The sequence below is a fragment of the Amblyomma americanum genome, chromosome 11, assembly GCF_052857255.1.
Source record: "Amblyomma americanum isolate KBUSLIRL-KWMA chromosome 11, ASM5285725v1, whole genome shotgun sequence".
In the NCBI taxonomy this organism is placed as follows: Eukaryota; Metazoa; Arthropoda; class Arachnida; order Ixodida; family Ixodidae; genus Amblyomma; species Amblyomma americanum.
Genome location: NC_135507.1, coordinates 105,656,824 through 105,684,630, shown reverse-complemented (window position 1 = coordinate 105,684,630; position 27,807 = coordinate 105,656,824). Strand labels below are relative to the sequence as shown.

The following is a 27,807-nucleotide window of genomic DNA, read 5'->3' as shown; positions in this document are numbered from 1 at the left end:
CTTCGACTGCCGTCACCACTACGTGACATCTGGTGGAGGTGCGGGGTAGCCTTCCATGTTCCGGACGCCCCCTTCAAGTCGTGAAGCCAGCCCTGAGCGCTCCGCACCCGAGGACGAGCCAGCAGCTCAGCGAGCCAGCCGACGTCTCCAGGGAGAGGAGCCTGAGTTCGGGAAACTGCCGGACCGCACAAGACAGCGAAAAGACGCGGCTACGAGCACCGCAATCTCGCCGAAGATGTCGACACCGATTGTACTGCAGCAGCCGCGGGTGCCGCCAACTTTCAATGGATCCCTAGGCGAAGACCCTGAAGAATGGTTGGATCAATTTGAGCGCGTGGCGTCATTCAACAAGTGGGATGATGCGGCAAAGATTGGACACGTTTTTTTCTCATTGGATGGCTCCGCACGCACGTGGTACGAAAACTACGAGTCGTCCCTTACGACATGGGAGCTATTCAAGAGAGAACTATTGAAGGTATTTACCAGTGTCGTGAGGAAAGAAAGAGCCGAACGACTCCTCGAGTCCAGGATCCAGCTTCCGAATGAGCCCGTCCGCAGCTACGTCGAGGAGAGGAAGCGCCTATTTCGCCGCGCCGATCCCGGGATGACCGAGGAAAAGAAAGTTCAGTTCTTAATGCGCGGCGTAAAAGAACAACTCTTTGGCAGCCTCGTCCGTCAGCCGCCAAAAACGGTCGAGGAATTCATGCAGGAAGCCTGCACGATTGAGAAGACCCTCGACGTCCGAGCTCGGCAGTACAACCGCCCTTCCTCTGCCTATGCAATCCGTTCGGACACGCCGGCCACCACCAGCGACAGCTTGCGGGACGTTATCCGCGAAATCGTCCGAGAGGAGCTACGCCGATTGCCGCCATCCTCCCCACAGCCACAAGCATCGACTCTGATGGACGTGGTACGGGAAGAAGTGCAACAGGCACTTGGCACCCCGACGGCCACAGAACCCCAGGCCATGACCTACGCCGCTGCAGTAAGGACTGCTCAGCCCCAACGACAACCCCCACGTCCTCCCCGAAATGAGCCACTTGGTCCACAACGCCGCCTCCCAGCCCCCGCCCGCCCAGCCTATGACCGACCCTCAAGCCCCAGGAAATGCGACGCCTGGAGGACTTCCGACAACCGGCCGTTGTGCTTCCATTGCGGTGAGGCCGGCCATATTCTTCGTCACTGCCCGTACCGACGTATCGGTCTTCGAGGATTTGCCGTTAACGCCCCACGACCACGCTTCGGACAACGTCCGCACGAAATCGACGAGTACCTGCGTCGAGAAGAGTACACGCCGAACCGCTTTTCGCGCTCACCATCGCCGTCAACCTCGCGCTTTGCGTCGCCACGCCGCAGCTACGCAGCCACGGTACGAGGAAGGTCGCCCAGCCCCCGTAGGGGAAACTAAAGGCAGCAACCTCTGGAGGTGAGGTTGCTCACGAGCTAAACGCCGAAGATCCTCCACCGACCACGCCCCATGAAGACGCTGCACCCGCGACGCCGCATGAAGAACCGACACTCGCTGCACCGACGCCGCACACAATGAGAACCTCGACCACGACGCAAGCTACCTTGAAATCGACGCCGCCACCCAGAGGAGCTTCGACCACACGCCCAACCCGTGACTCGCATACGCGACGAAGCCGTGACCCGACGCCGAGAGCGACATGCAATGCAGGAGCCAGGACCTCCGACCTAGAAGTGACTATCGACGGCCGGAAAGTTACCGCTCTAGTCGACACAGGAGCCGATTACTCGGTGATGAATGGAACATTCGCTGCGCAGCTCAGAAAAGTCACAACGGCTTGGGACGGCCCACAAATTCGCACCGCTGGGGGCCACCTCATTACGCCATCAGGACAATGCACAGCGCGAGTGACTGTCAAAGGACATACCTATCCTGCGACCTTTGTTGTGCTACCGCAATGCTCCCGCGAAGTGATCTTGGGTATGGATTTCCTTAATGAGCATCAGGCGATCATCGACCTGCGATCCAAGCTGATCACGCTTTCGACGGACGAAGCCATCGCTTCGATGAAAACTCGGGAAAATCACGTTGCCCTAAGTGTCCTGGAAGAAGAAGTGAGCGTCCCACCCCGTTCAAGCGTTATCGTGACCATAGGCGCCACGAAAGCCATAAACACTGAAGCCATCATCGAGGGGAACATGCAGTTGCTACTAGACCGAGGAATCAGCATCGCAAGAGGCATCGCACATTTCCGCAATGGCCAGGCCGAAGTACTGCTGACTAACTTCAGCGAAGAATACCGGCATATTAACAGAGGAACGACGATTGCTTTCTACGACGAAATATCTGACGTACGAGATTCCTTCGCCCTCTCCGACCCCTCCGCAGAAGATCCGCCTGACCAAGAGAACTCGCCCACTTTCGACATCAACCCAGCCCTGCACCGGAACAGACAAGACCAGATCCGCAATCTGCTTCAAAACTACAGTGAGTGCTTTTCGACATCGCCGAAGGTGCGACAGACGCCAGTTGCCAAGCATCGCATTATAACGGCCAACACGTCCGATCTCTCCGTCAAAGCCCCTACCGTGTGTCACCGCGAGAACGATTAGCCATCCGCTACCAAGTCGAAGAAATGCTTCGCGACGATGTCATCCAGCCTTCAAACAGCCCATGGGCGGCACCGGCTGTTCTAGTGAGAAAGAAAGACGGCGCACTTCGATTCTGCGTGGATTACCGCCGCTTGAACAACATAAAGAAGGACGTCTACACTCCCCCGCATCGACGACACACTGGACCGCCTCTGCAACGCCAAATATTTATCATCGATGGACCTCAAAAGCGGCTATTGGCAAATTGAGGTCGACGAAAAAGATCGCGAGAAGACAGCATTCATCACTCCGGATGGGCTGTTTGAGCTCAAGGTGATGCGACTTGGTCTCTTTTCCGCACCAGCGACGTTTCAGCGAGTAATGGATACAGTGCTGGCAGGCCTGAAGTGGCAAATTTGTCTAGTATATTTAATGACGTCGTTGTCTTCGCCTCGAACTTTGAAGAGCACCTCAAAAGACTTCGAACAGTACTAGACGCCATCAAGTCGTCTGGTCTAACCTTGAAGGCAGAGAAGTGCCACTTTGCCTACGAAGAGCTACTGTTTCTAGGTCACATCGTTAGCAAGGAGGGAGTACGCCCGGACCCGCAGAAAACAGCTGCTATTGAAGTTTCCACCGCCGGCCGATAAGAAATCAGTGCGCAGATTTCTCGGACTGTGCGCATATTTCCGACGATTTGTGAAAACCTTTTTGCGCATCGCCGAGCCCCTGACCCAACTAACGAAAACAGACGTGCCGTTTAAATGGGAAGCGCCGCAAGCAGAAGCCTTCAAGGAATTTCAGCGTCGGTTACAGTCCCCACCGATCCTCGCGCTTTTTGATGAAAACGCCGATACTAAAGTTCATACCAACGCAATCAGCGTGGGCCTAGGTGCCGTTCTCGTTTAAAAAAAGCGACGGGCTGGAGAAGGTCATCGCATACGCTAGCCGTTCCCTTTCCAAGGCCGAGGCGAACTATTCGACAACTGAGAAGGAGTACCTTGCCACCATCTGGGCCACGTCAAAATTCCGCCCCTACCTGTATGGACGACCATTCAAGGTGGTCAGCGATCAGCACGCGCTGTGCTGGCTTGCCAATTTGAAGGATCCCTCTGGCCGACTCGCTCGATGGAGTCTGCGTCTCCAGGAGTTTGACGTCACCGTCGTTTACAAGTCCGGACGCAAACACACTGACGCCGATTGCCTCTCACGAGCCCCTGTAGATGCACCGCCGCTGGACGACGATGAGGACGCCTTCCTGGGACCCATCAGCGCAAGCTCTTTTGCTCAGCAGCAACGCTCGGACCCCAACCTAAAAGGCCTCATCGAGTACCTGGAAGGCAAGGTTTCTTCACCCCCCGCTTCATTCAAGCGAGGACTGTCTTCTTTCTGTGTGCAGAATGATGTCCTTGTGAAGAAGAACTTTACAGCGAACAAAACAGCCTACCTCCTTGTTGTACCTACTTGTCTCCGCGGAGAAGTTCTACAGGCTTCACATGACGAGCCGACAGCTGGACATCTCGGGTTTACTCGCACCCTCCGCCGCATTCAAGACAAGTATTACTGGCCCCGACCCCGACTGTCTGCCGATGTCGCACACTAGGTGGAATCCTGCCGAGATTGTCAGCGACGAAAGACCCCTCCCACACGACCAGCAGGATTTCTGAACCGCATTGAACCTCCCTCAAGGCCCTTTCAGCAGATCGGCATGGACTTGCTTGGCCCTTTTCCAACGTCAACATCTGGAAATAGGTGGATGATCATAGCGACCGACTACCTGACCCGCTACGCCGAGGCGAAAGCCCTTCCGAACGGAACAGCAGCAGAAGTCGGCAAATTTTTCGTGGAATGCATCATTCGACACGGCGCCCCCTGTGTGCTCATCACGGACAGAGGAACAGCATTCACGGCGGAACTAGCGCAAGCCATCCTGCGTTACAGCCAAACCAGCCACCGGAGGACAACTGCATACCATCCGCAAACCAACGGACTGACCGAGCGCCTGAACAAAACCATCGGCGATATGCTCGCCATATATGTCGATGCCGAACACAAAACCTGGGATGTCATCCTGCCTTACGTCGTCTTCGCCTACAACACCGCAGTGCAGGAGACCACCCAGATGACGCCTTTTATTCTCGTCCATGGCAGGGAGGCCACGACCACGCTAGACGCCATGCTGCCTAACGTTACAGAAGAAGAGAACGTCGACGTTGCCGCCTACCTTCAACGCGCAGACGAAGCTCGAAGGCTTCCCCGATTACGGATCAAAGATCAGCAGCGGTCCGACGCCAGACACTACAGCTTACGAAGACGCAACGCGGAATACAAGCCAGGAGACCAAGTCTGGATGTGGACGCCCATTCGCCGTGGATTGAGTGAAAAGCTTTTGCGCCGCTATTTCGACCCGTACAAGGTTCTTCGTCGGCGAGGTGTACTGGACTATGAAGTCATCCCTGACGCAATGACTGCATCCCAGCGACGCCGCGTGCGACCAGAAGTTGTCCATGTAGTCCGTCTGAAGCCGTATTATGCGCGCTAAAGGCCGCTGCATTTCCATGCTCTATTTCCTCAAGGTCCGTTTTTGTTCTCTTACTAGTCGCATTATTTATTTTAATGCATCGGGTCGATGCTTCTTCGAGAGGGAAGTAATGCCGCGAATATTTGCACTGTTTGTTTTTCAAATCTGCCGCCACACCACTTTATCGCTTTGTTTGCGACGCAAGACGCGACTAGATTTATCTCGATTAATCGCTGTCAGGCAGAGCTGATTCTACGTTGTTCCGGAATGTTCTTGTAAGTTCGCACGCTTTAGCTCGAAAGCTCGCTATCAGCTTTAAATTGAGCACGGCCGACAGCGGCGGGCATTCTGTTCGACGACCGCCGAGCACGCTTGTCGCTTCGCCGCCGCCGAGTGATTCAGTCCATTTTGGGTGCAAGTCAGCCCAATAAACAGTTCTTTTAGAAGATCCTTTCGTCCGTATTCATCGCTGCTTCGACTGCCGTCACCACTACGTGACACTATTGTAGATTGCGCTACAAGTCTTAATGCGAGATGAGCTGTTTTCTATTTGCAGCCACAAATGCGCTTTGATCTCAGGGTGGTGGGAGACCTCACGAAATCTCGAAACGTGATGAGTAGTTGCTGCCACAGATGGCGCTGTGATCTCTGGGTGGTAGCAGACCCCACGAAATCTCGAAACGTGATGGCTAAGAGCTAACGCTCTTAAAAGTTTCTTGTGCGCTGCAAATTATAGAGTTGTAGAAGCTGCGGGAGGAGCGTCTGTAGTAGCCAGTGTTTGCAATACACTGTAATGACCCCCATAATGCGCAGGTCCACACGGGACGGAGAGGCAAAGAGACACCGTATGGCTCAGTTTAAACAAACAGATATATTCAATAATTATACATGATTAAGATTCACAGGCTGGGGCGTCCGAGCTTACGTGCCGACGACTTCATGGGGGCGATGGAGTGGCTCCGGAGTTGGGCTGGAGCGGTTGCTGGCAGAAGCTGCACGCCGTCGGGCTTCGGCGCTGAAGGCCCTCTTGGCGAACGATGTCGTCCTGAGCGTCCTTCTTCCGTACTGCTTGTCAATTTTTATATCCTCTTCTCCCCACACTCCTAGCGGCTAGGGCTTTCACTTGGGCGCACAAACATACCACCACACTTATGGTCTCGCCCCCCTCACGTGTTGAGTCCGAGGGAAAGAAGGTTGTCTTCGAGGTAGCGCATAGTGTCGGCTGTGGTAAGGCGCGCTCTGGCCCGCTGACAGTTCCCTTGTCCTGGGATGTGCTCGGGAGGGGCCAGGCCCGCCGAAACGAGGCCGCCCCTGGAACCGCCACGGCAATTGGGGAGGATAAAGCCCGTTTCCCCGCGGCGGCGGCGGCGGGTCCGGTTGGGTCCGGTTGGGCTTAAACCCCTTCGTTCTGGTCGTCACTCTCAAAGAGCATGGCTGGGTAATTGATGATGCCGCTGTCATCTGGGTCTCCGTCTACGCCGCGCCGTCGAACGCGGAACCTCGTAGCACACACAAGGAACGTCACACTCGCTCACCCTCGAGAAGAATGTTCTCCGAACATTTGAGTCCATGCAGCTCCCCTTGTCTTTCTGAATCGCCTCGCACAGTGCGTCCGACAAAACACTTTTCGCTGCACTCAACACCACTGCACAACACCATATGCCTCCGCTGTCATAACTGGCGTCTCCAGGGGCAGCACTGATCTTCTTTTACAGATAAACATGAAACTCAGCACCCAAGCCTCTCCTTTCTAGTCCAAACTGGACGAAATAAATTTACCACAGTTACAAAGGAGCTCCCACTTCTAGCACGATCACGGCACAGACAAAAATATAGATAACGAAAGGAAGTAGGGCAGGTTCTGCATGCGCTCCGCATGCTCTCCTGTGAAGGTGTTACTTAATGACAGAAAGGTTTAACTACCAACTCCGATAACTTAACACATAAGCACATAGCAATGTTATGAGCTGCGGCATTACACAATTCTAACCAGTTCACAACTCCGCTCTGTTTACGCCATTAGTCCGACTTAGCTTTCCGATTTCGCAGCGGATATCGGCCTTCATGAGTCATACTAAGTAAGTCTGTGACCCTTTGTCTGCTTTGGGACTCGCGCGAATATACCTTCTCCAATGATCCCACTGTTTGGCGGGTGTCAATATCGGTAATGCGAATCTCAGCCCCTCTCCTGTTCAAAAACGGAACTTTTTAGCCGCCCGCATTAACCTCTTCCTCAGAGAATGAGACTACTACCTTCCCTTTTCTCAAAAAATCCTGCCCTAATATACCTGACACTCCGTTTGGCAGAGACACCGTGTCCGGGCATACGTAGCAGGGGTGCTCCAATGCAATTCCGCCGAGAGAGAAGTGTAACCGGTAGAGTCCACTTATGCCAAGAGGATCCCCCGTTATGCCTACAAATTTGGTTGCCGTACCACCAGACGCTTCCAACACCTCGCGGTCCCCCTTCCTTCGAAGCGTGTTAAAACTGCTCTCCTTAAGCAATGTCACCTTTGACCCCGTATCTATCAACAATTCCATGCAACAACCATTTAACTTGCAACGCACAACAGGGCATGCCTCGTTGGCCACACAAACTACCACCACCTCATCATCCACTGCTCCCTCCCCACGCTCCTCAGGCTGGGGAGGACTATCTAGTTTTTTGTCTCGGTATCTGGAGCCCCGCTGTAGGCTTGCTTAGGGCGTGTCTCGCCTGCTTCTCTTTGTGGCTCCCCACGGCGCACGTTTTGGCAGAACCTGGCGATGTGTCCGCGACCCTGGCAAGCGAAGCATAGGATTTCTTCAAAATCTCGCATACCGCGCCTGTAGCTTTGTGGCGGTCTCCGGTTTTCAGCGAATGGGCGCTGTTGAGCGCGCGCTTCAACCTGGCGTTCCACCTGCTGAGATAGCAGCTGTTCTAAGCGATCTAACCGCTCTGTCAAGAGAGCAACCTCAGGGTTGAGCACCGCTCTCTCTATGACGCGTACTCTCGCTGCGGCTGTCGTTAACGCCTCATTTCGTTCCTCATCCAATGCGGCCTCCACGGCTTGGTCGAAATTTCTCGGCTTGCGCGAGAGCACGAACCGGCGCACAAGGTCTTGCAGACCAGCCACGAACAAAGCGGTCATTTCCTCTTTAAGTATATCCTCCGCGTATTTCTTCTTTAGCTGGTCTCCTTCCTCCTCCCTGCTTAACGTATCGCGCGCTAAGCGCTGAAGCCGCGACGCAAACGTTCGCACGTCCTCCCCTACCATCTGTCCGGCGTCACGGAACCTCTGTACCCGCACGTGACGTGGTTCAGTGTCGAAATGCTCAAACGCGAGCTTCTTAAATTCCGCAAATGATTTTGTGGATTTTACTTTTTCGTCTCGCCAAGCAAAATCATGAGCAGCTCCTGCCATCTTACACCTCGCCATTCCCAGCATTTGAGCATCGGACCATCCCCCCATTTTCCCAATCTCTTCTAGCATGGAAAAGAAATCGCAGATTGGAACCCCTGTCTTATCTCCTGTAAACGTCGGAATGACGCTTCCTAATGCCAGCATGCTTGCTCCGAGCGACGGCTGTGGAGTGGGAGCTCCCTCAGATACAGACATTTTTTTTCTCAAGCCCTCCAGTGCGTCAAGCCTCTCAAATGGGGGTAAAAGTCCCACAATCAGTCCCGTGATTCCCTTTTGATTACAATTTTGAAGTCATGAATGTCACAGCATTCAGAGGACATTTGCTTTTGAGACCCCACTTCTGACACCAGTGTGATGACCCCCATAATGCGCAGGTCCACACGGGACGGAGAGGCAAAGAGACACCGTATGGCTCAGTTTAAACAAACAGATATATTCAATAATTATACATGATTAAGATTCAGAGGCTGGGGCGTCCGAGCTTGCGTGCCGACGACTTCATGGGGGCGATGGAGTGGCTCCGGAGTTGGGCTCGAGCGGTTGCTGGCAGAAGCTGGACGCCGTCGGGCTTCGGCGCTGAAGGCCCTCTTGGCGAACGATGTCGTCCTGAGCGTCCTTCTTCCGTACTGCTTGTCGATTTTTATATCCTCTTCTCCCCACACTACCTAGGGTGAGGACGCCCACGCCGGAGGGGAAGGAGGGGGCTAGGGCTTTCACTTGGGCGCACAAACATACCACCGCACTTATGGTCTCGCCCCCCTCACGTGCTGAGTCCGAGGGAAAGAAGGTTGTCTTCGAGGTAGCGCATAGCGTCGGCTGTGGTAAGGCGCGCTCTGGCCCGCTGACAGTTCCCGCGAGTCACCGGCCTCCGTTCTCCATCCATCAACTGACACTCGCTCCTCAAGGTAAGGCGCGCTCTGGCCCGCTGACAGTTCCTTTGTCCTGGGATGTGCTCGGGAGGGGCCAGGCCCGCCGAAACGAGGCCGCCCCTGGAACCGCCACGGCAATTGGGGAGGATAAAGCCCGTTTCCCCGCGGCGGCGGCGGCGGGTCCGGTTGGGTCCGGTTGGGCTTAAACCCCTTCGTTCTGGTCGTCACTCTCAAAGAGCATGGCTGGGTAAATTGATGATGCCGCTGTCATCTGGGTCTCCGTCTACGCCGCGCCGTCGAACGCGGAACCTCGTAGCACACACAAGGAACGTCACAACACAGAGCACCCGGAAGGAAAAGAGGAGTAGTGTACCGTTTTTTTTTCTGTAGTAGGCAGTATTTGCAATACACAGAGCACCCGGAAGGAAGAAAGGGGTAGTGTAACGTTTCTTTTTTTCACATGACCGACGCGAACATAGAGGAGGGAAAAAAAGCGGGACATAAAAATATGGACAGTGATTTGAACGAAAATTTTTCTCAGTGGACCATGAAAATCAATGCATTTGACTCCAAACAAGAAAACCAAAAAATTACTACGAATCGCACAGCTGTATACGCACAACTAATCGATCTGATGAAGACATGCAAATCAACAACTGAAGCTAGTTGGTTGCATATTTTTGGTGGAAATAATGCACTACACTAGGATTTCAACGAGACAAGCAGCATGCACAGGACAAGCGTGCACCGCAAACTTTCTTGTTTTGTCCGACAGTAGTAACCCTCAGTCGTTGCCCTTTAGAAAGTACAGTATTTCCCTATTGGCGCCTACTCTCTCGCTTACCTCATTGCAAACCGTACACTTTATTCTGTACATGCAGTCTTCTGCTGTTCGGGGACCTTCTCTGTAATGGAATGCGCCATACTCAAAAACTGTTCTGTCGAGGGACTAATATGACCGGCGAATTTAGGCCTTTTGTCGAGCTTAGCTCGTGTCTACTTCTTTCAGTCCTTGTCTTTGTGCGCTGTCCGAACCAATAATACAGTGCCAACTAGCTCAATAAAATTTAGGAGGACGCATAAGCTTTGCCTAATGAGCAATCGCGATAGCGCCATTTCCTTCTTTTTTATGCAACAGTAGCTTGGTTTGAGCTAATTGGTAAACGTTTTTCGAAAACGCAGCGTAAAAAAAAAAGACATACAGATTTAGGCAGGAAAGGCGCAAACTTGGAACTTTATTTTAGAAAAGCCACCACGTTGATTATATTGGAGCCCAACACAGCTATCAGTCGATGAGCGCGCGAAAACAAAAGCACAATCAAAAGAACAGTGCGTGTAAAATAAGAAAAGCACGGTGCCGGGGGACAAACGAAGAAAGAGGAGACAGTGCTTGCTCCAAATTAATCAGTCCTAAAATGCCTTTTGTTATTTTTATTTTTATTTTTATTAGTTTAAAATTTCAGTTAGCCTCTCCAAAACCTCCGTGGGACTGACAGACTTAAGAGACATCATTCCAGCGCACAAAAACACACGCAGAAGACAGAAGACACAAGGAACGCCGGACTTCAACTTAGGTTTATTCCACAAAATACGCTTTTTATGTCGAAGGGGGGCACTAGCGACCCCTGGGGTTGAAACATAATCCCGCTGTCACGGAAATACGTTTCAGCCTCTATGCGGTGTAATACGTGCCGCATTGTCAGCCCCGGAAAAGCTGGGACGCATGTGCCGCCTGGTAAATGACGTCAAGAAGAGACCTGGCTGCAAAACAAACACCTCGTTAAATGTGAGCCTGGCGTGGTGTATAGCATCCGCCTTGCGAAACGTTACATCGGACAGACGGGGCACTGCATCACTGAACGCTTGCTTGAGCACCGGAGGTAATTTAGATGACTCTATTTGCCGTTGCGCGCACGAGTCAGCATTCGAGGCGTTTTTTTTAAAGAAACACGTGTGTACGCAAATTTAGGATTCAAAAGAGCCGGGAATGAAGCATTCTAAATATCTGCTGCGAAAGAGAACTGCGTCAGCAGTCCTTGCCTTGCACTCCGCAAAAAAAGAAATCGATTATCTCAAGCCAAATGTGTTTGCTGGGTAAGCCATGTAGGCAATGTGTAAGGCACGCCGATATGGCAAGACACCCTTATGGCTACGCTTTTGTTTTGGGTTTTGACGCCTTGAAGAATTGTTACATGGTCGCGGAAATACATTTCAGCCCAGGGGTCACAGCATCCCCTCTTCACAAAGGAAGCTTGTTTTGTGGAATAAAGCTGAGTTGAAGTCCAGCGTCGGTGGTGTCCACGCTTTTCATCCATGTGTTGTTGTGCGCTAGAATGGTGTCTAATAATTCTAACGAGAACCTACTAGCCCACCTCTCAAGCGATGGGAGCGATTGGGCTTGTTACGCAGAGTGGGTATATTTGGATGCTTGAGGGGCAGACGCCAAGACTCCCATTGTAGCCACAAAGCATAATACCAAGCATTAATTTTTTTCAATGTCAGCCTGACCTAGCAGCCCATCGAAATTTTCTTTGTCAGCACAGGGGCAAATGGGCTATACGGGTTGCCCACAATAAGCCCATGTTGCACCATGTGCAGGCGGCGCACCTGCTCATAGATAAACGCCGGATGAATGCACGATGGGTCCAGGCCGGTCGGTAGCCGCTGTAGCCGATGTAGAACCGCTTACAGCAATGCATCAGCTGCCCAATTTCGGCTTGCCGCGTTTTTTCTCCGTATAGAGCCCGCATTTGTAATGCATCTGCCCAGAACACCCCGGCAGGTCTTCTATGTGCACGCCCGTTTTCCAGCCCCGGAACGGCCGATGTGAGCCATTTGGTGTGTGCAGGCTCAATTTATGATCATGGGTTTATCGGCGTTTAACATCCCACAGCGGCTCGGCCTATGAGGGACGCTATTGTGAAGGACACCGGAAATTTCGACCATATGAGGTTCTTTAACATGCACTGACATCAGAGAGTATACCGGCCTGAAGAATTTCGCCTCCATCGAAGCTCTACCATTGCGGCCGGGACCGACCCTACGTCTTTCGGGTCATTACGAACCCAAGACTAGCGCTTTAAGACTTGGACATAGAAAAGTAAAATGAAGGATGAGCGCTAAACATCAATTGAATTTTTAATTCGACAGCACAAACATATATACATATGGGGTGGCAGATACGTCCGCAGTACCGGAAAAACCTCAAAAACAAAGACATCGTTATAACACACGAGGCAAACTGTTTTCAAGACGCACTTCTTTTTAGGACAAGGCCAGATACGGTTTGCTGACGCACTTTGCTCCTTCCTTTTGAATGCCTCACACATCTCGCGCTGTAGCCCCATGCCTCACCTGCCCAGAACACACGAGACAACCAAAGCACCCGCAACGCTCGCTGTGTGTGGCATGAAAGCCTCCCAGCCGCTAACGAATCGACCAAAGCGCAATGCTCTCTAAGTTGAGGCATCATCCCGACTGCCCGACGTAGCGTTTTTCGCAGAACAGTGGAATGCGGCATGTAAGCCACAAACTTGCATTCGTGACTAATAGAACACGCTGCCTTCTTTTCTACGTTCACAGCTTTGCACATGCTTACAAGCTTGCTGTGCACGGTGAACAAACGTCCACTCCGCATTTGCCTAACACTTTCTTCAGCCGGTGTGATCGCTGAATAATAATAATAATAATTGGTTTTGGGGGAAAGGAAATGGCGCAGTATCTGTCTCATATATCGTTGGGCACCTGAACCGCGCCATAAGGGTAGGGATAAAGGAGGGAGTGAAAGAAAGGAAGAAGAGGTGCCGTAGTGGAGGGCTCCGGAATAATTTCGACCACCTGGGGATCTTTAACGTGCACTAATATCGCACAGCACACGGGCGCCTTAGCGTTTTTCCTCCATAAAAACGCAACCGCCGCGGTCAAGTTCGAATCCGGGAACTCCGGATCAGTAGTCGAGCGCCCTTACCACTGAGCCACAGCGGCGGGGCTTGTGATCGCTGACGCCTGAGTCTTTTGCCGCGATTTTCGGCTCTCATGACTGAGCGTAGTGAGGTGTTTCCTACACACAGCCCTAATGTATGTACAACCTGCCCTCATGTACCCACAAGGGACCAAAGTGGGTACTATGCGGGCGCACCCTTTTCGAAGCCTATGTTGGACCTACAGCGGCTTCGCGGGGGTAGCCCTATTGGGGCGAGCAGAAGTCTTGAAGCGATGTCTTCACTACGCCATGCAAAACCAAGTTCACCGGGCCGATCCAGAGCCGTTAATGCGCATGCGACGAACAACAGGTGTGCCGCGCGTGACGTCAGAGTTGCGCCGCTGCCACCGCCGACTCCGAAGCCTCGATGCGCCGAGCAACAGGTGCGTCGCGCGTGACGTGAGGGTTGCGCAGTCGATCTTGGGTTTAATAATCCAATCTCAGGGATGCAACGGGGACACCCTTAACAGGTTGGAGCAATACGCGATGCAAACTCTAGCCCTGATAAGAAGAGAGAGAGGGAGGGTTTATTGATAAGAAAGGCAGAGGGGTTGGCCTGAAAAATAAATATCTGGCCTGCTACTCTGCTCTGGGGGACGGGAAGAGGAGATAAAAGGTCACGATGGGGGACGATGATGATGGGAGGAGGCAGCTGAAAAACTACTTTAAAAAAAAACAAGGCACACTTTCTGACATCACAAACGCGATACAAGGTGCGTGTCGCTCAAAAAGCGTGAGAGCGCTTGCGTTGCCTTTACAGTTCTAAAACTATCTGGCCAAGCGCCGAGGATCAAATCCTCAAAGAGGAGCGATGTGTCCATAGGCTGCAGGGCAGATGCGAGCATGAGTCTTTCACGTGCATACGCTGGACACGCCACTAAAACATGTTCTATAGTCTAGCACGCCACATGTGGTACATTCCGGGGAGTCCGCTTGTCCTATTAAGTGCAAGTATTTGCGCGTGAATGCCACATTTAAACGTAGTCTACGGATAACGCATGCAATAGGGAGAGGTATCACGCGAGGAACTGAAAACGTCATCGTCGGATCTAGCGGTTTAAGGCGGATGTGGCGGGTGTGTGGCAGGGCCCAGTACCTAGCCGTCGCCCTCCTCATCAATTCCGAAAGGAGACGAGTTGTGTCCACTATAGAGAACGGTACAGCTCTACGCAGGCCACTGCTGAAGGCGCTCCTTGCTTCAGCGTCGGCGGTCTCATTTCCATCGAGTCCGCAGTGTCCGGGGATCCACTGAAACACTATACGGTGACCGTTTCCCTGAGCAAATGATACGAGACTAATGATATCAAGAGCCAGAGCTTGGTAGGCTGTGTGGCGTAGGAAGCATCCTAAAATGTGTAGCGCAGGTTTACAGTCGGTGAAAATGCACCACTCCTGAGGCGGTTCTCCGCAGATGTGGCGAATCGATTCCCGAAGGCCCACAAGCTCTGCAGCGGTTGAAGTAGACTTGTGTCCCAAAATGAATCTGCGGGTCGTCTGTTGTGCAGGGATTGCGAAAGCTGCTGTTGATGCATTTGGAGACGCAGATCCACCGTGTAGACGTGCACACATTTGTGGTATTCTGACCTGATGTAGGCAAGTGCGAGTTGCTTCAGTCCGCTAACCGGCATCGCAGACTTCTTGATTATGCCAGGGACATGCAGACAGACTGAAGGCTGAGCCATTACCCATGGGGGCTGCAAGGAATGATGCGGCAGGGCATAGTCTAATGGCAATTCGGAGCGATGGAAGCGCAATGCGCGTGCAAAACTGCTGTCCGGTCGCTCATCAAAAATCTTCGTCAGCAGGTGACAGCGGTGCTGTGTAAGCGCACGTAAATATGTATATTCGTGTATGAAGTGGTTCGTGTGACAGGTAGACCGATATTGGGCACGCACGAGATTCCTCAATCGTGCCTTTGTTCGAGGCACAACGTGGTAATACGAGGCATATCTTGAGCGCCTGTGCTTGGACACTCTCTAATGTCCGCAAGCAGGAAATACTCATGTTAGAGAGTACAGGAAGGCTGTAACGAATGTAGCCAATAAAGAGGGTATAGTAAAGTCGAGGCAAGGAGCGCTCCGTTGGGCCCCATTTAATGCCTGCCACAATGCGAAGCACATGGCAGAAAAGAGTGTCTTTTCTTTAGCATGTTTATATGCCTCGACCATGACAGATCGCGGTCAATGATAATGCCCAAAAATCTGTGGTGGGAGACGTATGGTATTGCAACCCCTTGAAGAGTTACCGGGTAGTGGCAGACAGACTTGCGCGTGAATGCGACCACAGCACATTTTTCAGCTGCCAAGTGCAAACCATGACGGCGTAGGTACCTTGGAAGTAGATGACACGGCACGTTGTAATCTCGCACGCATTTGCGGACGTGTCGAACCCGACGCCCAGATGCAGATATCATCAGCATAGGCACTGATGTGAATGTTAGTGGGAAGTTCATTCACCAGTCCAATCAATGCAACGTTAAATCGGGTTGGGCTAAGAGCTCCTCCCTGAGGAACTCCATGCCAAACCTGATGAGGGGTAGTGTCCCCATCAGGCGTGGACATGTAAACAGACCGGCCGTTGAGGTAGCTCCCAATCCACGAATACATCCGGCCGCCAACGCCAATGTCGTCAAGGGCATCAAGGATGGCGTCATGAAGTACTTTATCGTAGGCTCCCTTGATGTCCAAGTAGACAGCAGCGACGAGTCGGCGACTACGTTTTTCATGTTCCACTGTCAATATGAGGTCGATTACGCTGTCAATCGAAGAACGTCCCCTCCGGAAACTGGTCATCATATCCGGATAGAGAGCATTCTGCTCTAAAAACCATTCGAGCCGCGCCAGCACCATTTGCTCCATAACTTTGCCGACGCAGCTTGCTAGTGCAACTGGCCGGTATGAGGTAAGCTCATAAGGAGGTTTGCCAGGCTTCAAAAGTGCAACCAGGCGGCTGATCTTCCAGTGTTCTGGAACGATTCCGGAAGCCCATGTATCATTGTAGTAACTGAACAGCACAGTTCGGCCTTCCATGCCAACGTGAGAGAGGGATGCGTACGAAATCCCGTCAGGATTAGGTGCAGATGGACGCCTACACGAGGAAAGAGCAGCTTCTAGTTCAGACATCGTGAATAGCATGTCGTAGTGGTCATCTGGTGAAGGCGGTACAAAAGCCTCCAAACTGGTTGATGGTACCATAGTTGTGCCCACAACCATTTTGCAGAATTCTGCTACCTCTACATTATTGCGGCGTTGGTAAATAGACAGGGCATGGAAAGAATAGCGTTCCTGCGGGGGTGAACGCAAGCTCCTGGCTACATGCCAGATACGCGACAGTGGTTTGCGAGGGTCTAACGATGAACAGAACTGCCTCCAACGTTGTCTCCCTAGTCTCGCTAGGTGGCGCTTTATTTGTCGTTGAGCTCGGCGACAAAGGGCAACATCATACGAGGATTTGGTTCTTCTGAATTTCCTTTCGGCGCGCCGACGGACTGCGCGTAGTCTTTCGAATTCCACGTCAATAGTAGACCCTGGCATAGGCGCACATATATACCGCGTGGTCTCACTGAGAGAGGACGTAATCAGGCCTTCTATTTTAGATGGTGTTGAGAGGTCCACACAGAAAATCTCCATGGACGACCTAAAGGCAGGCCAGTCTGTATATCGCACGCGAGACGGTGTAGCAGGTGCGTACCACTTGACGCAAACATACGTTGGAATGTGGTCACTCCCATGTGTTTCCACGTCACTGCACCAGCTGACATAAAAGTGGAGACTTGCTGAAACAAACGCCAGATCCCAGCAGCTGCTGTACGACGTGCCACGCAGAAACGTAGGTGAACCATCGTTGATATTGATGAAGTTCTGGGAGTGCATAAAGTAAAACAGGTTCCTGCCTCGGTTATTCTTAACAGCACTGCCCCACTGAGGGTGACGAGCATTAAAATCGCCCACTATGATATGAGGAGCTGGGCAACTCTGGATGGCTGAATATAGTTTGCGGGGACGAATACACGCCGCCGCTTCTTGGTGGGTCGAATTGTCGTTCACCATCTTTTTCAGGATGAGTCTTTCGTTTTGCAGCTTAGGGCAGTCCTTAGCTGTGGCTTCATGGGCACCCGAGCAGTTGGCGCACTTTATAGTCTCCGTCGTGCTGGTGTCATGCTGGTGCATCCCTCCGCATCGACGGCAGGATACCTCATTCGTGCAAACAGCGCTCACATGACCTATCTTGTTGCACTTGTGGCACTGAACAGGATTGGGAACATAAAGGCGGACAGGATGCCTCACATAGCCCACCTTAAAGTGGGATGGCCATCTCATAAGAAGAGTCGCTGTTAAAAGTAGGGGATTGAAACAGAGGAACTTGCTGAGGCTCATACAGGCGTATGTACTCAGCAGAATTTGTTACGCAACCACCTACTTACATATAAAAGCCTGAGAGAGAGCAAATAGATGCCCTCATTCGGAAATGTACTAGGACTACCCACGGGCCCATCGATGGAGAGACTGCTTGGGTTACGGGTACATAACACGTGCATAGAACAAGTGGAAGCGGTGTGCGCCTCTCAAATTGACTCAGCACAACGGAAACAGCGAGAGTAATCCTAGCTGAAGTGGAAACAAATCCCGAAAGAGGGTTCAAAATGAAAGTTGAAATCGACGGGGAACAAAGTAACGCCTTGGTAGCCCCCCCCCCCCTTCTCGAAAAGAATGCACCCGGAGAACGTAGAACGCAGGGCCAAGACAGCCGAGGCTGAGGTTGGGTAATACGAAGAAAGCTGACGTAGTGTATGTTGATGCGGCGGGTGATAGGACTAAAGCGGCAGTAGCTTCGGCTCCAGTCTCCGCTGAAGTCATCCAGGGGCGCAAAATAGAGACTGCAGAGGAAGTTGCCATAGCGCTCCCCCGAGTAGGAACAAAAGCAAAATTCGTAGAAAGCGACAGTAAAACTGCCACTGAAAATTTTGGATGAGGCAGGATCTCAGCAGAAGCGACCAAGATCCTTAGCTAACAACCATTGGATAAGAAAATTCAGTTAATTTGGACACCAGCGCACTCCGCCGTCCCCAGTAACGAGGCGGCTCACGAGCTAGCCCAAGTTCTCTATTTCCGGGTAGCCGTGGAGGCCCCCGAGTGTCCTGATGGCGGCTGCTTGAAAGGGCAAGTGAAGCGTGACAAGCGGGGCGTGAAAAGGGCACTCCGCGAGGGGAAGGAGAGTTCCTGGGCGAAGCTGGAAAATGCTTTTTTTGCCATTTCCTTGTAGAGGGGCCCGGCGGACAGGGAGGGTGAGGGCAGTGGTGAGAGCAGATACGAGCTCTCCCAAGTAGTCATACTAGACTTCGAAAACATCAGCGCTCACGAAGGACACTGATAAACACAAGGAACAAAAATCGTCTCTGCAGCGTATTTATATTAATGACATATCTCATACATCGCTACATGTAATTCGGGTACCGTCGCATTATAGTCGCCGCTGTTTCACACGTCTCAGCTCACCTGTGCTGGCCGTGTATGTAGGTGGCGCTGGTAGCCAGAATGGCCTCTACGAACATTACAGTAAGTCTTACTTTGCCCTCTTCACTCAACGCTGTCTTAATTCTTCCTCTATGCGGGGAAAAGTTGTTAGGCAAGGTGTATGCTGGGTCAGCCGGGCTGCTCAGCTCGCGGAAGCGCACTCCTTGCTATGCGTGTCGGTAGATTGATGTATTAGTGCTCAGCAACGGATATGCTTCAGTACGAGCACAACAAGCGGTATGTCTCCCGCGAAGAAATCCAAGAATTGGACAGAACAATGAAGTGTTCTGGAACAGTGATAACACGGGCGACGGCTACTAACGCGCACATCATCCATTTGACTGGTAAGTTCCCTTTGCTGCTAAGCAAGTGACAGATTATTGGCAGCACTCGCATTTAATCGCATTTAAATAATCAATCAATACATCAACTAATACAGTGATGTACTGAAATATAGCAGTCCAGCGCGATCACACGTGGAGAGCTCGTCCACGTCTTCATCAGCGTGGCCGGAAAGAGAGGAGGGTCGCGTTGCCGAGGGGTACCGGAACACATGACGGTAGCGGGAACTGTAGGTGTGGTCTGGCTGGCTTCGTCAGGCATAGCGGACGCCGGCAGCAAGGTTCTGTTACGAAGTTCCAGGATGAGGATCACCTCCACCAAATGTAAGGGATCACGGGAGTTTTGGCCGAAGAGCAGAATGCTGCAGCGGAAAGGCAGCGATCAGGGCGGCGTCAGCACGATGTCGAGTCAGTTCAAAAAGGCGGTTAAGCAGGCAGGTCTCGCGAATTGGTCCCAGCCGCCTTTCACTTCTTCGGCAGTTGTCTGCACTGGCACCACGGTGTAAGAATAGAGAGAAGTACCAACGGCGCCGCATGTCCTGTGCTCCGAACGTTGGCTGAAGAGTCTCGCAGTTTCGCTGCCTGCCGACAGATGGCGGCACAAAACAGTGGGCCCTGCCGCTGTTCGTATCGTTGTCTGCTTGCAGTGAACGCGCCGTTAGACGTAAGTTTTCTTCGGCACGGACTTCCAATTTGGTTTGTATTGTTCTTCTTTGAATGAAACTTGCCTGTATTTTGATTCTGATGGTGTAGTGCTGTCGTCGGTACTTCGGTGCTCCGACAATGGGACGAAAGTGCTTTGCCCCGCGATGTACAACAAGCAACAAGTCGTGCAAAGAAAAGTTGTCGCTGTTTTCGGCACCAAAGAACGAAGGACGTTTGAAGCTGTGGAAAAATGCCATCCCACGTAAAGACCGTTTGCTGCAGCCTTCGGACTAATTATGTGAGCAGCATTTCGAGGCTCATCTCTTGTCGAAAATGTGTAAAGCCACGTACAAGGGCCATGTACTCGTACGTACACCGCGGCGAGCGTGTCTTGTGGAGAACCTGTTTCCTCCCTCCAATTCGACGCGACCCATCTTCACCACCGTGCGTCAGGACAGTATCGGCTGGGCGAGGAGGTAAGTCTCCTCATGGGGAAAGGGGACGGCGACGGGAGCGCCACCTCGTAGGTTACGCGGAATTCTGCGCGACCGGGCAGAGTCTCTTCGGGATCCGGCCAGCGTCGTGACCGGTTGGAGCCGCACGCTCTCGTCACCTTCCGCGGCAGGCGCACGAGAATCCGTTGTGCCTTGGCGCTGGACTTCTGGTTCCAGGCAGCGAAGCGAGTGCAGCAAACGCGCGCTCTGGTAGCCGTCCCCAGCAAATGCTAGGGAATGGCTTTGCCTCAAGAATGCGGCACGCACGGGAAAACCCGGCCGCCACTGTCCGCGCATACAAATGTTCGCCGCCGATACTTCCGAAGTCGCGCCCTGCCCCAGCCCGTAAGTCGGAAGTCCTTCTTACGTTGCCTTCTACTTCCGAGGAATGCCTCATTGATGTTTTGTATCTAGCTGGCCCGCTCTGTGTATTGATTGCAACTGTAATAAATAGCATATGAGCATTAACGCTTTGTCGTCCCTTCCCTTTGTCCCTCGAGCACAAACCCGATCCGCGGTTAGCGAGCGGGAACGCTGAATCCGCGGGGTGGGAGTGCAGCAGGGGCGGAAGTCTGTCCCCCCCCCCCCCTGTATTTCCTCAATGGCGTCCCAACGTGTGGCAAGCTCTTGGGACGAGGGACGAGAGTCAGTTTGGTTCGTGGAATGCCCGCCCGGGTTTGGAACAGCATTAGGCCTAACCCGAATTCGGAGTTGCTAGCAAGGCTAAGATGCTTTCTTGACAGCGAGATGAGCGTAATAGCAGCATGGGAGAATTGTCGTGCATGCTACGCTTTTGATGAGCACTTCATCGGTACACCTTTGGAAGGTGAACCTACGAGGTCCGCACATGGAGAGCGAGACCGAGACGTCCACGGAGAACAGCAAGCCAGACGCGAGTGAATGCGGAGGTCTGAAGGGTGGCCCGCTTTTTCTTGTACATAGTTGTAAATATTCTCTGTGCTGTCTATTTGGCTCTTGGAGCCGGGTGCCGTAATCAGCTGATTTGGATTGAATTCGTGATAATAGGAAAAGCACCGGGGCGCTGCGACACCGCGAGAAGCGGTAGGCGCCGTTCGCGTTAGGGTCACCTTGGCAGAAACGTATCTCCTCGTGGCGTTGTGTTCTAGCTATTGTTCTTGGCCCTTTGTTGGCACCCGGAAGTGTAAGAGCGAGTAAGCCTAAGGCCCGTTGGGAGCTGCCCGTCGCTTTTGGGAGGACAGAGTCGTGTCGTGGCACAAGCACGCGCAAACGGGTTTGCCTGTTTTATATTTAACCTCGTTAGAGCCGAGAGGTCTCGCTCAACTATAGAAAGCTGACTTTGTTCAAACGAACTTAGTATTTTTGGGGGGTTGCGAAGCGAATTTATAATTTCGCGGAACCAGAGACGCTAAAGCAGTTCAAATGAGCTTAACACCACCATGCCGGAAAGCGAACCGCGAATGTGCCAGCGAGAGAGCCAGCTACGTTCAAATGAACCGAGCGTTTGGGCGGTGCCGGATAGGATTGTTTGGCACTTACATTGCTCCGCATTTTACCAAATGGTGAGTTTGCGCGGTCTCCATTGTTTTTGATTCAAACTTTTATAGATCCTAGGAGCGATATGCAGAGTTCAAGAGAAGCTGCCCCGGCCTGCTGTCCATTGTATGGGTCCCTGCCTGCTGCCTTGCGGCCGTGAGTCATCGAGCTGCGGAGTCTCCGGCGAGCAGTTTGCAGCGGCTACAAGAGCGGGGGTGGACCCTCTCAAGGCGAGTGAGGTGGGCAGCAAAGTCGGAAGAAAACACCGCCATGTCATCCAAGTAGCAAAGACATGCGTGCCAGCTCAAACCAGGAACATTAGCGGCTATCATGCTTTCAAAGGTGGCGGGCTGCATGTAGGCACTCAGGCGCGTCGTCTATGCGTCGCATGGGGCAAACGCCCTTCCTTGTGGTAGCACTCAGGTGTCGGCAATCCACACAAAATCCAACAGATCCGTCTTTCTTCTGAACTAAGACGACCAGAGTAGCCCGGTGGCTGCTGGAAGGTTGAAGCGCACCTCTGAGGAGGATGTCGTCGACTTGCTCATCAATTCTGCGGCGGAAACACGTTAGGGACGTTGGCGTAACAGCATGTACGCACCAGTATAGATGTGATGAGCTACACTGGAGGTTCGACCCAACGAGGTTTGATGGGCTTCAAAAGAAGCTCGGAATTTCTCCACGAAGTCGAGAACCTGGGCGCGTCATTGTTTACTATTATTTATCTCATATCCACAGCGTCACTCGGCTTTACAGTTGAAGAGGTGACGGGAGAGGGGGCTGGTTAAACAATACAAAATGCAAAACACGGTCACAAAGACGTAAAAGAACAAAGCTTCGGGAGAATGGTTTTGAGATGAGCGAAAACCAGACATGACCGCCTTTTTATCACTACACTGGGATGACGCTAGATGCATCATGCACTCATATAATAAGCCGGACAACGCTGTCGTCATGTGTATTCGCGATCTAAGATGGAAGCGATGATGCGGACAAGGAACGAGGCGGGCTGAGGGCGGCACAACAACTCGGGACGGTCAGGCTCGGCGTGTCCAACGCACTAACCCCAGTGCGGCTGCTTAGCAGTTCAGTGAGGATGAAACGAGAACAAAAGGCACAATGACAGAACAGAAAGCTGGGATAGCGGTGGCTTGAGCAACAACGTGACATTTCGCCTCTTGGAGAATTTGATTGCTGCTGCATGCTGACGCGTACAGAGGAGAAAAGCCAGTCTTGCCACTAGCGAGTTCCGGTGGCGATGCATTCCGGAGCATGCAACCGAGTCGAGGTGGGGACACTGGTAGCCATCAGAAACGAGGTTTACTCGCAGTCTGCCACACTTCTCGTCTTCGTAAGCCTCTAGGAGTTCGGCTCAATTTCTGCACTGCAATTTATTTTATGTATAGAACAAATACTGCGAACCGTAAAATTGCGGTCGAAGCAGAGGGCAAAAAATATTATTATTCCTGTCAACTTGTTTCTTCGAGACTTGCAACACAGGTTCTAGGCAGCGAATGGCAATTTATCGCGTACATACTATTCAGTATTCACAAGAAAATAAATCATACAGGACAGGTAAACCAGAAATGGCAAATGAAAAAACAAAAATCATATTAAATATTTTTCTTTATGCTTTTTCCGATGCATTCATTTAGTAGCACATCTAATATTCTTTTCCAGTCTAAAAGGTTTCAGGGAAAATAGTAAAATTTAGATGAGTTCGTGGGAGCAAAGTAATGAGAAATATAGCAGTTATGATAGTGGCGAGGATTACGAGTTTTCAGTGGTTTATAGTGTCTGTAGGTAAAATTACAAAATTTCCGCGAATGATAAGCGTAAAACCTTCTTTTTTTATATCATTTGCTATGGCGCGCGGCTGCTCGCCCGAAGGACGAGGACGCTGGTTGGATCCCGGCCGTGGCGGCCGAATTTTGATTCAGGCCAAGGCCTAGAGGCCTGTGCGATATCAGTGCACGTTAAAGAACAGCAGGTGGTGTATATTTCCGGAACTCTTCACTACGGCGTCCTTCATAGGCTGAGTCGCATTGGTACGTTAAACGCCCATAAACCAAACCAAACCATTTGCGGGCAATGGAACAGCTGCTGAATCAGCGCGGCGATATGGCGATATTATTAAAATTGGCAGTGGCTTAGCTCGGCTATGCCAGGATATACGTAGCGAGAGGTACGTTTCCCTGGCTGAGCGTGTTGTGGTCACTGTATGTTTAGCAATGAAAGACATTGGGTACACACATCTTTTATTCATTTTTGCTTGACAGGGACGAAGACTGCCCGATGATCTGTGAAGTAGCATGATGCGGTCGAAATTTTGTCGATACAGTATTTCAATTTGGTAGCGCCTGTTTAGTATACAAGCTCTATAGTAGTTCCCCATTGTGTAGTCTGAGCCTGAGGGTCCGAAGCTAAATTAAATTCAAACTTTTCTTTCATACACTAAGAGAGTCCTGTTTCCTGTTGAAATCACCCAAGGTTACACGCAACTGTGAAACCGTAGGCTGGAATACACGTGGCAACCACATCAACCATCTACTTGACAGATGTTCCCGGTGCCACGTAGACTCCTTGGATGATAATGCGGCTTTCCAGAAGTCGTACACTGCAGGCTTCACCATTATTTACCGCTTGTCTGACAGCGGTGATACCTTGTTTCATGTACACACAGACTCCAGCGTCCTTATTTGGTTCAAGCCAACTGCCAGGCGACAACGTCAGGATCAGAAGAGTTAATCTTCTCTTGTCTATACCGCTGTTCAGCAGTGGCTGGACTCCCCTTCTCTGCATGCATGTCAAACGTTGTGATACAGATGGCCGCTTCATCTCCGCCTTTTCTACGCAAACCTGCGCCTGCGACGCGAGGTTCGGGTGATAGAGCAGCCTGCGGCTAGGCGGCGACGAAGAACTCGGCGCAGCTGTGGGGTCCCTCTGGTTACCTTGGTATCGGCGCATGCGCACAGTTGCTCATCCGTGTGACGTCACGCTCGGCTTTGACGGTGGAGCGGGCGCGCGGCCGCGGCGACGGCGAAGCGCACGCCGCACTTTGCTCCTCCTCGGTTGCCATGGTAACGGCGCATGCGCACAACTGTCCTCTCCCATGTACCGCGAAATGCTGGCCTGGTAGCCCAGTGTAGCTCTCGCTAAAAATGAAACGGACAGGGCGCATGCCGCACGCTTTCAACTTCAGCTATATCTTTGTGCATGGGTCCCAAATTATCACTGCGTACTGTAACTTATACCTGATTACAAAGTCATAGGCTAATAACTTTACTTTGCAGGGTATGCCTTTAAGTTTGTGATGTACAAAGCCTACTGTTCTACATGCGGATAATGTTCTGTGTTCAAAGTAATCACCTTAAGTTAGATGCAAGTTTATGACTACACCAAGGTATTTTTGTTTTGTAACTTCAGGACTGTCAGTTAGGCGATAAGTAATAAAATATATTTTTTGTACGCAATAGACGTTTTCTAGACATTGATTTCTACTTTTAATTTGTGGCAACGAGCTACGATTCTACTTGGCGATTTATTAAGGAAAGTTGGGTCAGAAAGTGAGGATACATATTTGTACAGCGCAAACAACAATATGGGTCAATGCTGTAACAACATCATGCACTTAAACCAAACAGAGGAGATGTCCTAGCAGACTACATTGAGGAGACCCGGAGGGGCGATGAGCAACAGCCGTCGTTAAATATTGGTTTATGCGGAATCTTAAAAACGCTCTAACAAAATCTGGGGACCCAATGTCAAATTGTAAGGATCTATCTCATATACTACTAAACCGTTTCATGCCAAGACAAGTTGGATAACCATAGATAAATTTAACAGGACTCAAAGAACTGTTGGTTCTTAGTTGGTTGACTGGTTTTAAAAGCGACTCAGTGTACGGGGACACCATAGTGGAGGGCTCCGGATAATATCCACCATCTGCAGTTCTTTAACGTGCACTGACATGGCTCAGTAGGCTGGTTTGTAGCATTTCGAATCCATCAAAATTCAAAGTAAAGATGCAGACTCCGAAGATTCCTAAAAAACTTGGTCACAAAACGAACAAGACAATTTGCGTTGTGACAATAAAAGGCTTTGGTATGCTATCAGGGCATTAAGCCAATTACGGATACAACCTCAACATTTCCCATACACCATCATAACATACTAATTCAGCAATACCAGAGCAGGCATATGACAAGTCTGGGTCCTGACCTTGAGTAAATACAGAGTGAAAGCACGAATTTCATGCATAGAAATGGCTTTCGAACAGGTAACAATGTTTTTAGCGATGAAATCTAATTAAACGTAACGGAAAACACGAGGATGTATTTGTAAAAGCGACGACTGCAGTATTGTTCACGTGGAGCTTGTACTTGTCGTGAGACAGCACTAGAAATTCAGCCTACACCCACCCCATGTGCTGAGCAGACAATAGTAGTACTGGCAGCAGTAAACGAATGGTGAAAAGTATGCGGAACAGAAGCATGCGACCCAATATGTTCGGTACAACGAACCCAGGTGACTCAGCACTGATTATGTATTGAAATTTTATGGTAATGTCCTACCTGCAGACGGTTCCGGCTCCAGCTGCGCTGAGCTCTGCTCCACTTCCGGCAAGGGTTCCGAGGAGGCTACGCGCAGGGCCATCGGTGTCTCCTCATAGACAAGAGCCCCGGCTTCGGCAACTTGGGCGGCGCGAGCGTCCAGCCTTGTGCCGCTCCCCCAGATCTCGTCCAGGAGGGTGTGTGCCTCTAGCACGGCAGCATCCGTGGCCCGTTCAGCCGCTGGGCTGCATGCAGTTGCGAAGGTTGCGGAGTGCTTTGGTGACGCCTCAGATGTGCAGGCCACACCGGCGAAAATGGGCGCATTGTGATTACCTAGCGGCAGTTGGCCGCGATATTACACGTGGACATGCTTCCAAATTGTCAACTGACGGTCACGTGACCGGAGCACGCCACCTCAACGAGCAAGGTCTGAAAGACGCCCTTGCTACTGCTGGTTTTATGTGATTTGGACGACGTTTTAGTAATTCATTACGTTACCCTGTTCCTGGCGTATCCAGGCTTAATTCTTCAACGACCTGGACTTTTGATTTCTCCAACACCGCACTACAAACAAGCATGACACTATTCACCCTCGTATTCCTGACACTAGCAACTTTTTCGTGTGGCAACCACGCGCTGCTATCAGTGCGAGTGATCCACCGCCTTCATAAACTGACACTATCTAGAGGCCAGTTGAGGCATTCCACCACGACAAGCACGTTCTCAAGATATCGTTACAACTGCAGGTTTTCCTGCTTTGCAATACACCACCTTCTAATCGGGCGAACCAACCAGGCTGTACTCTTAAACAACGTGACTGCTAATTTTTTCGACACCGCCCCCTGAACACTGCGCGACAAAAAGCGATCTGACTTTCCGTCCACCTTAATGTGTCATGTACATTATTGACATGCACTCTGAACTATATTCTGGCAACCGCGCCCAGTTTTCAGCGCTGGTGATGCGGCCAGTGTACATAAATTGCCAACGCCCTGAGGCTAGTTGGGGCAACGAGCAAGGCCTCAAAAATGACGCTGTATTGCTGTTTTTTTTTCTTTAAAGGTTGTTCTTCGAATTCAACACCTGCCTCCGCAAGCCCATCAAGGCCCATCACAGGTTTCCTCCAACTCGAGCCCCCACTACGCGTTTGAAAGACCCATCCATCCCGCCCTCCCCGCTTGTTGAATACAGCCTATGCTCGCCTGCCATCCCAAGTCAGCTCCTTTGTTGCACTGCGCCCCCCCCCCCCCGTTCCGTTCCCGATGGAGATTATCTCGTTGCGCCTAGTACTAATCTGCTGACCCGGAACGTTGCCCTGCCGTATACCATACCTGCCATTTCTAAGCTTTGGCTTCTATCTTCAAGTTCTTCCGTCCGGCATTTGCGTTGCTCGATGTCATGCCGCTGCATT

The 27,807-nt window shown here is 51.6% G+C and overlaps 1 protein-coding gene across 1 annotated transcript in view; it reads right to left on the bottom strand.

Moving 5' to 3' along the window:
- Positions 1-27,807, bottom strand: part of LOC144110270 (uncharacterized) — a 492,558-nt gene that overhangs the window by 175,240 nt on the left and 289,511 nt on the right. The window contains exon 10 of the mRNA XM_077643113.1: positions 26,418-26,641. Coding sequence (XP_077499239.1) covers positions 26,418-26,641 — 224 coding nt within the window. The remainder of the gene's footprint in view (positions 1-26,417; positions 26,642-27,807) is intronic.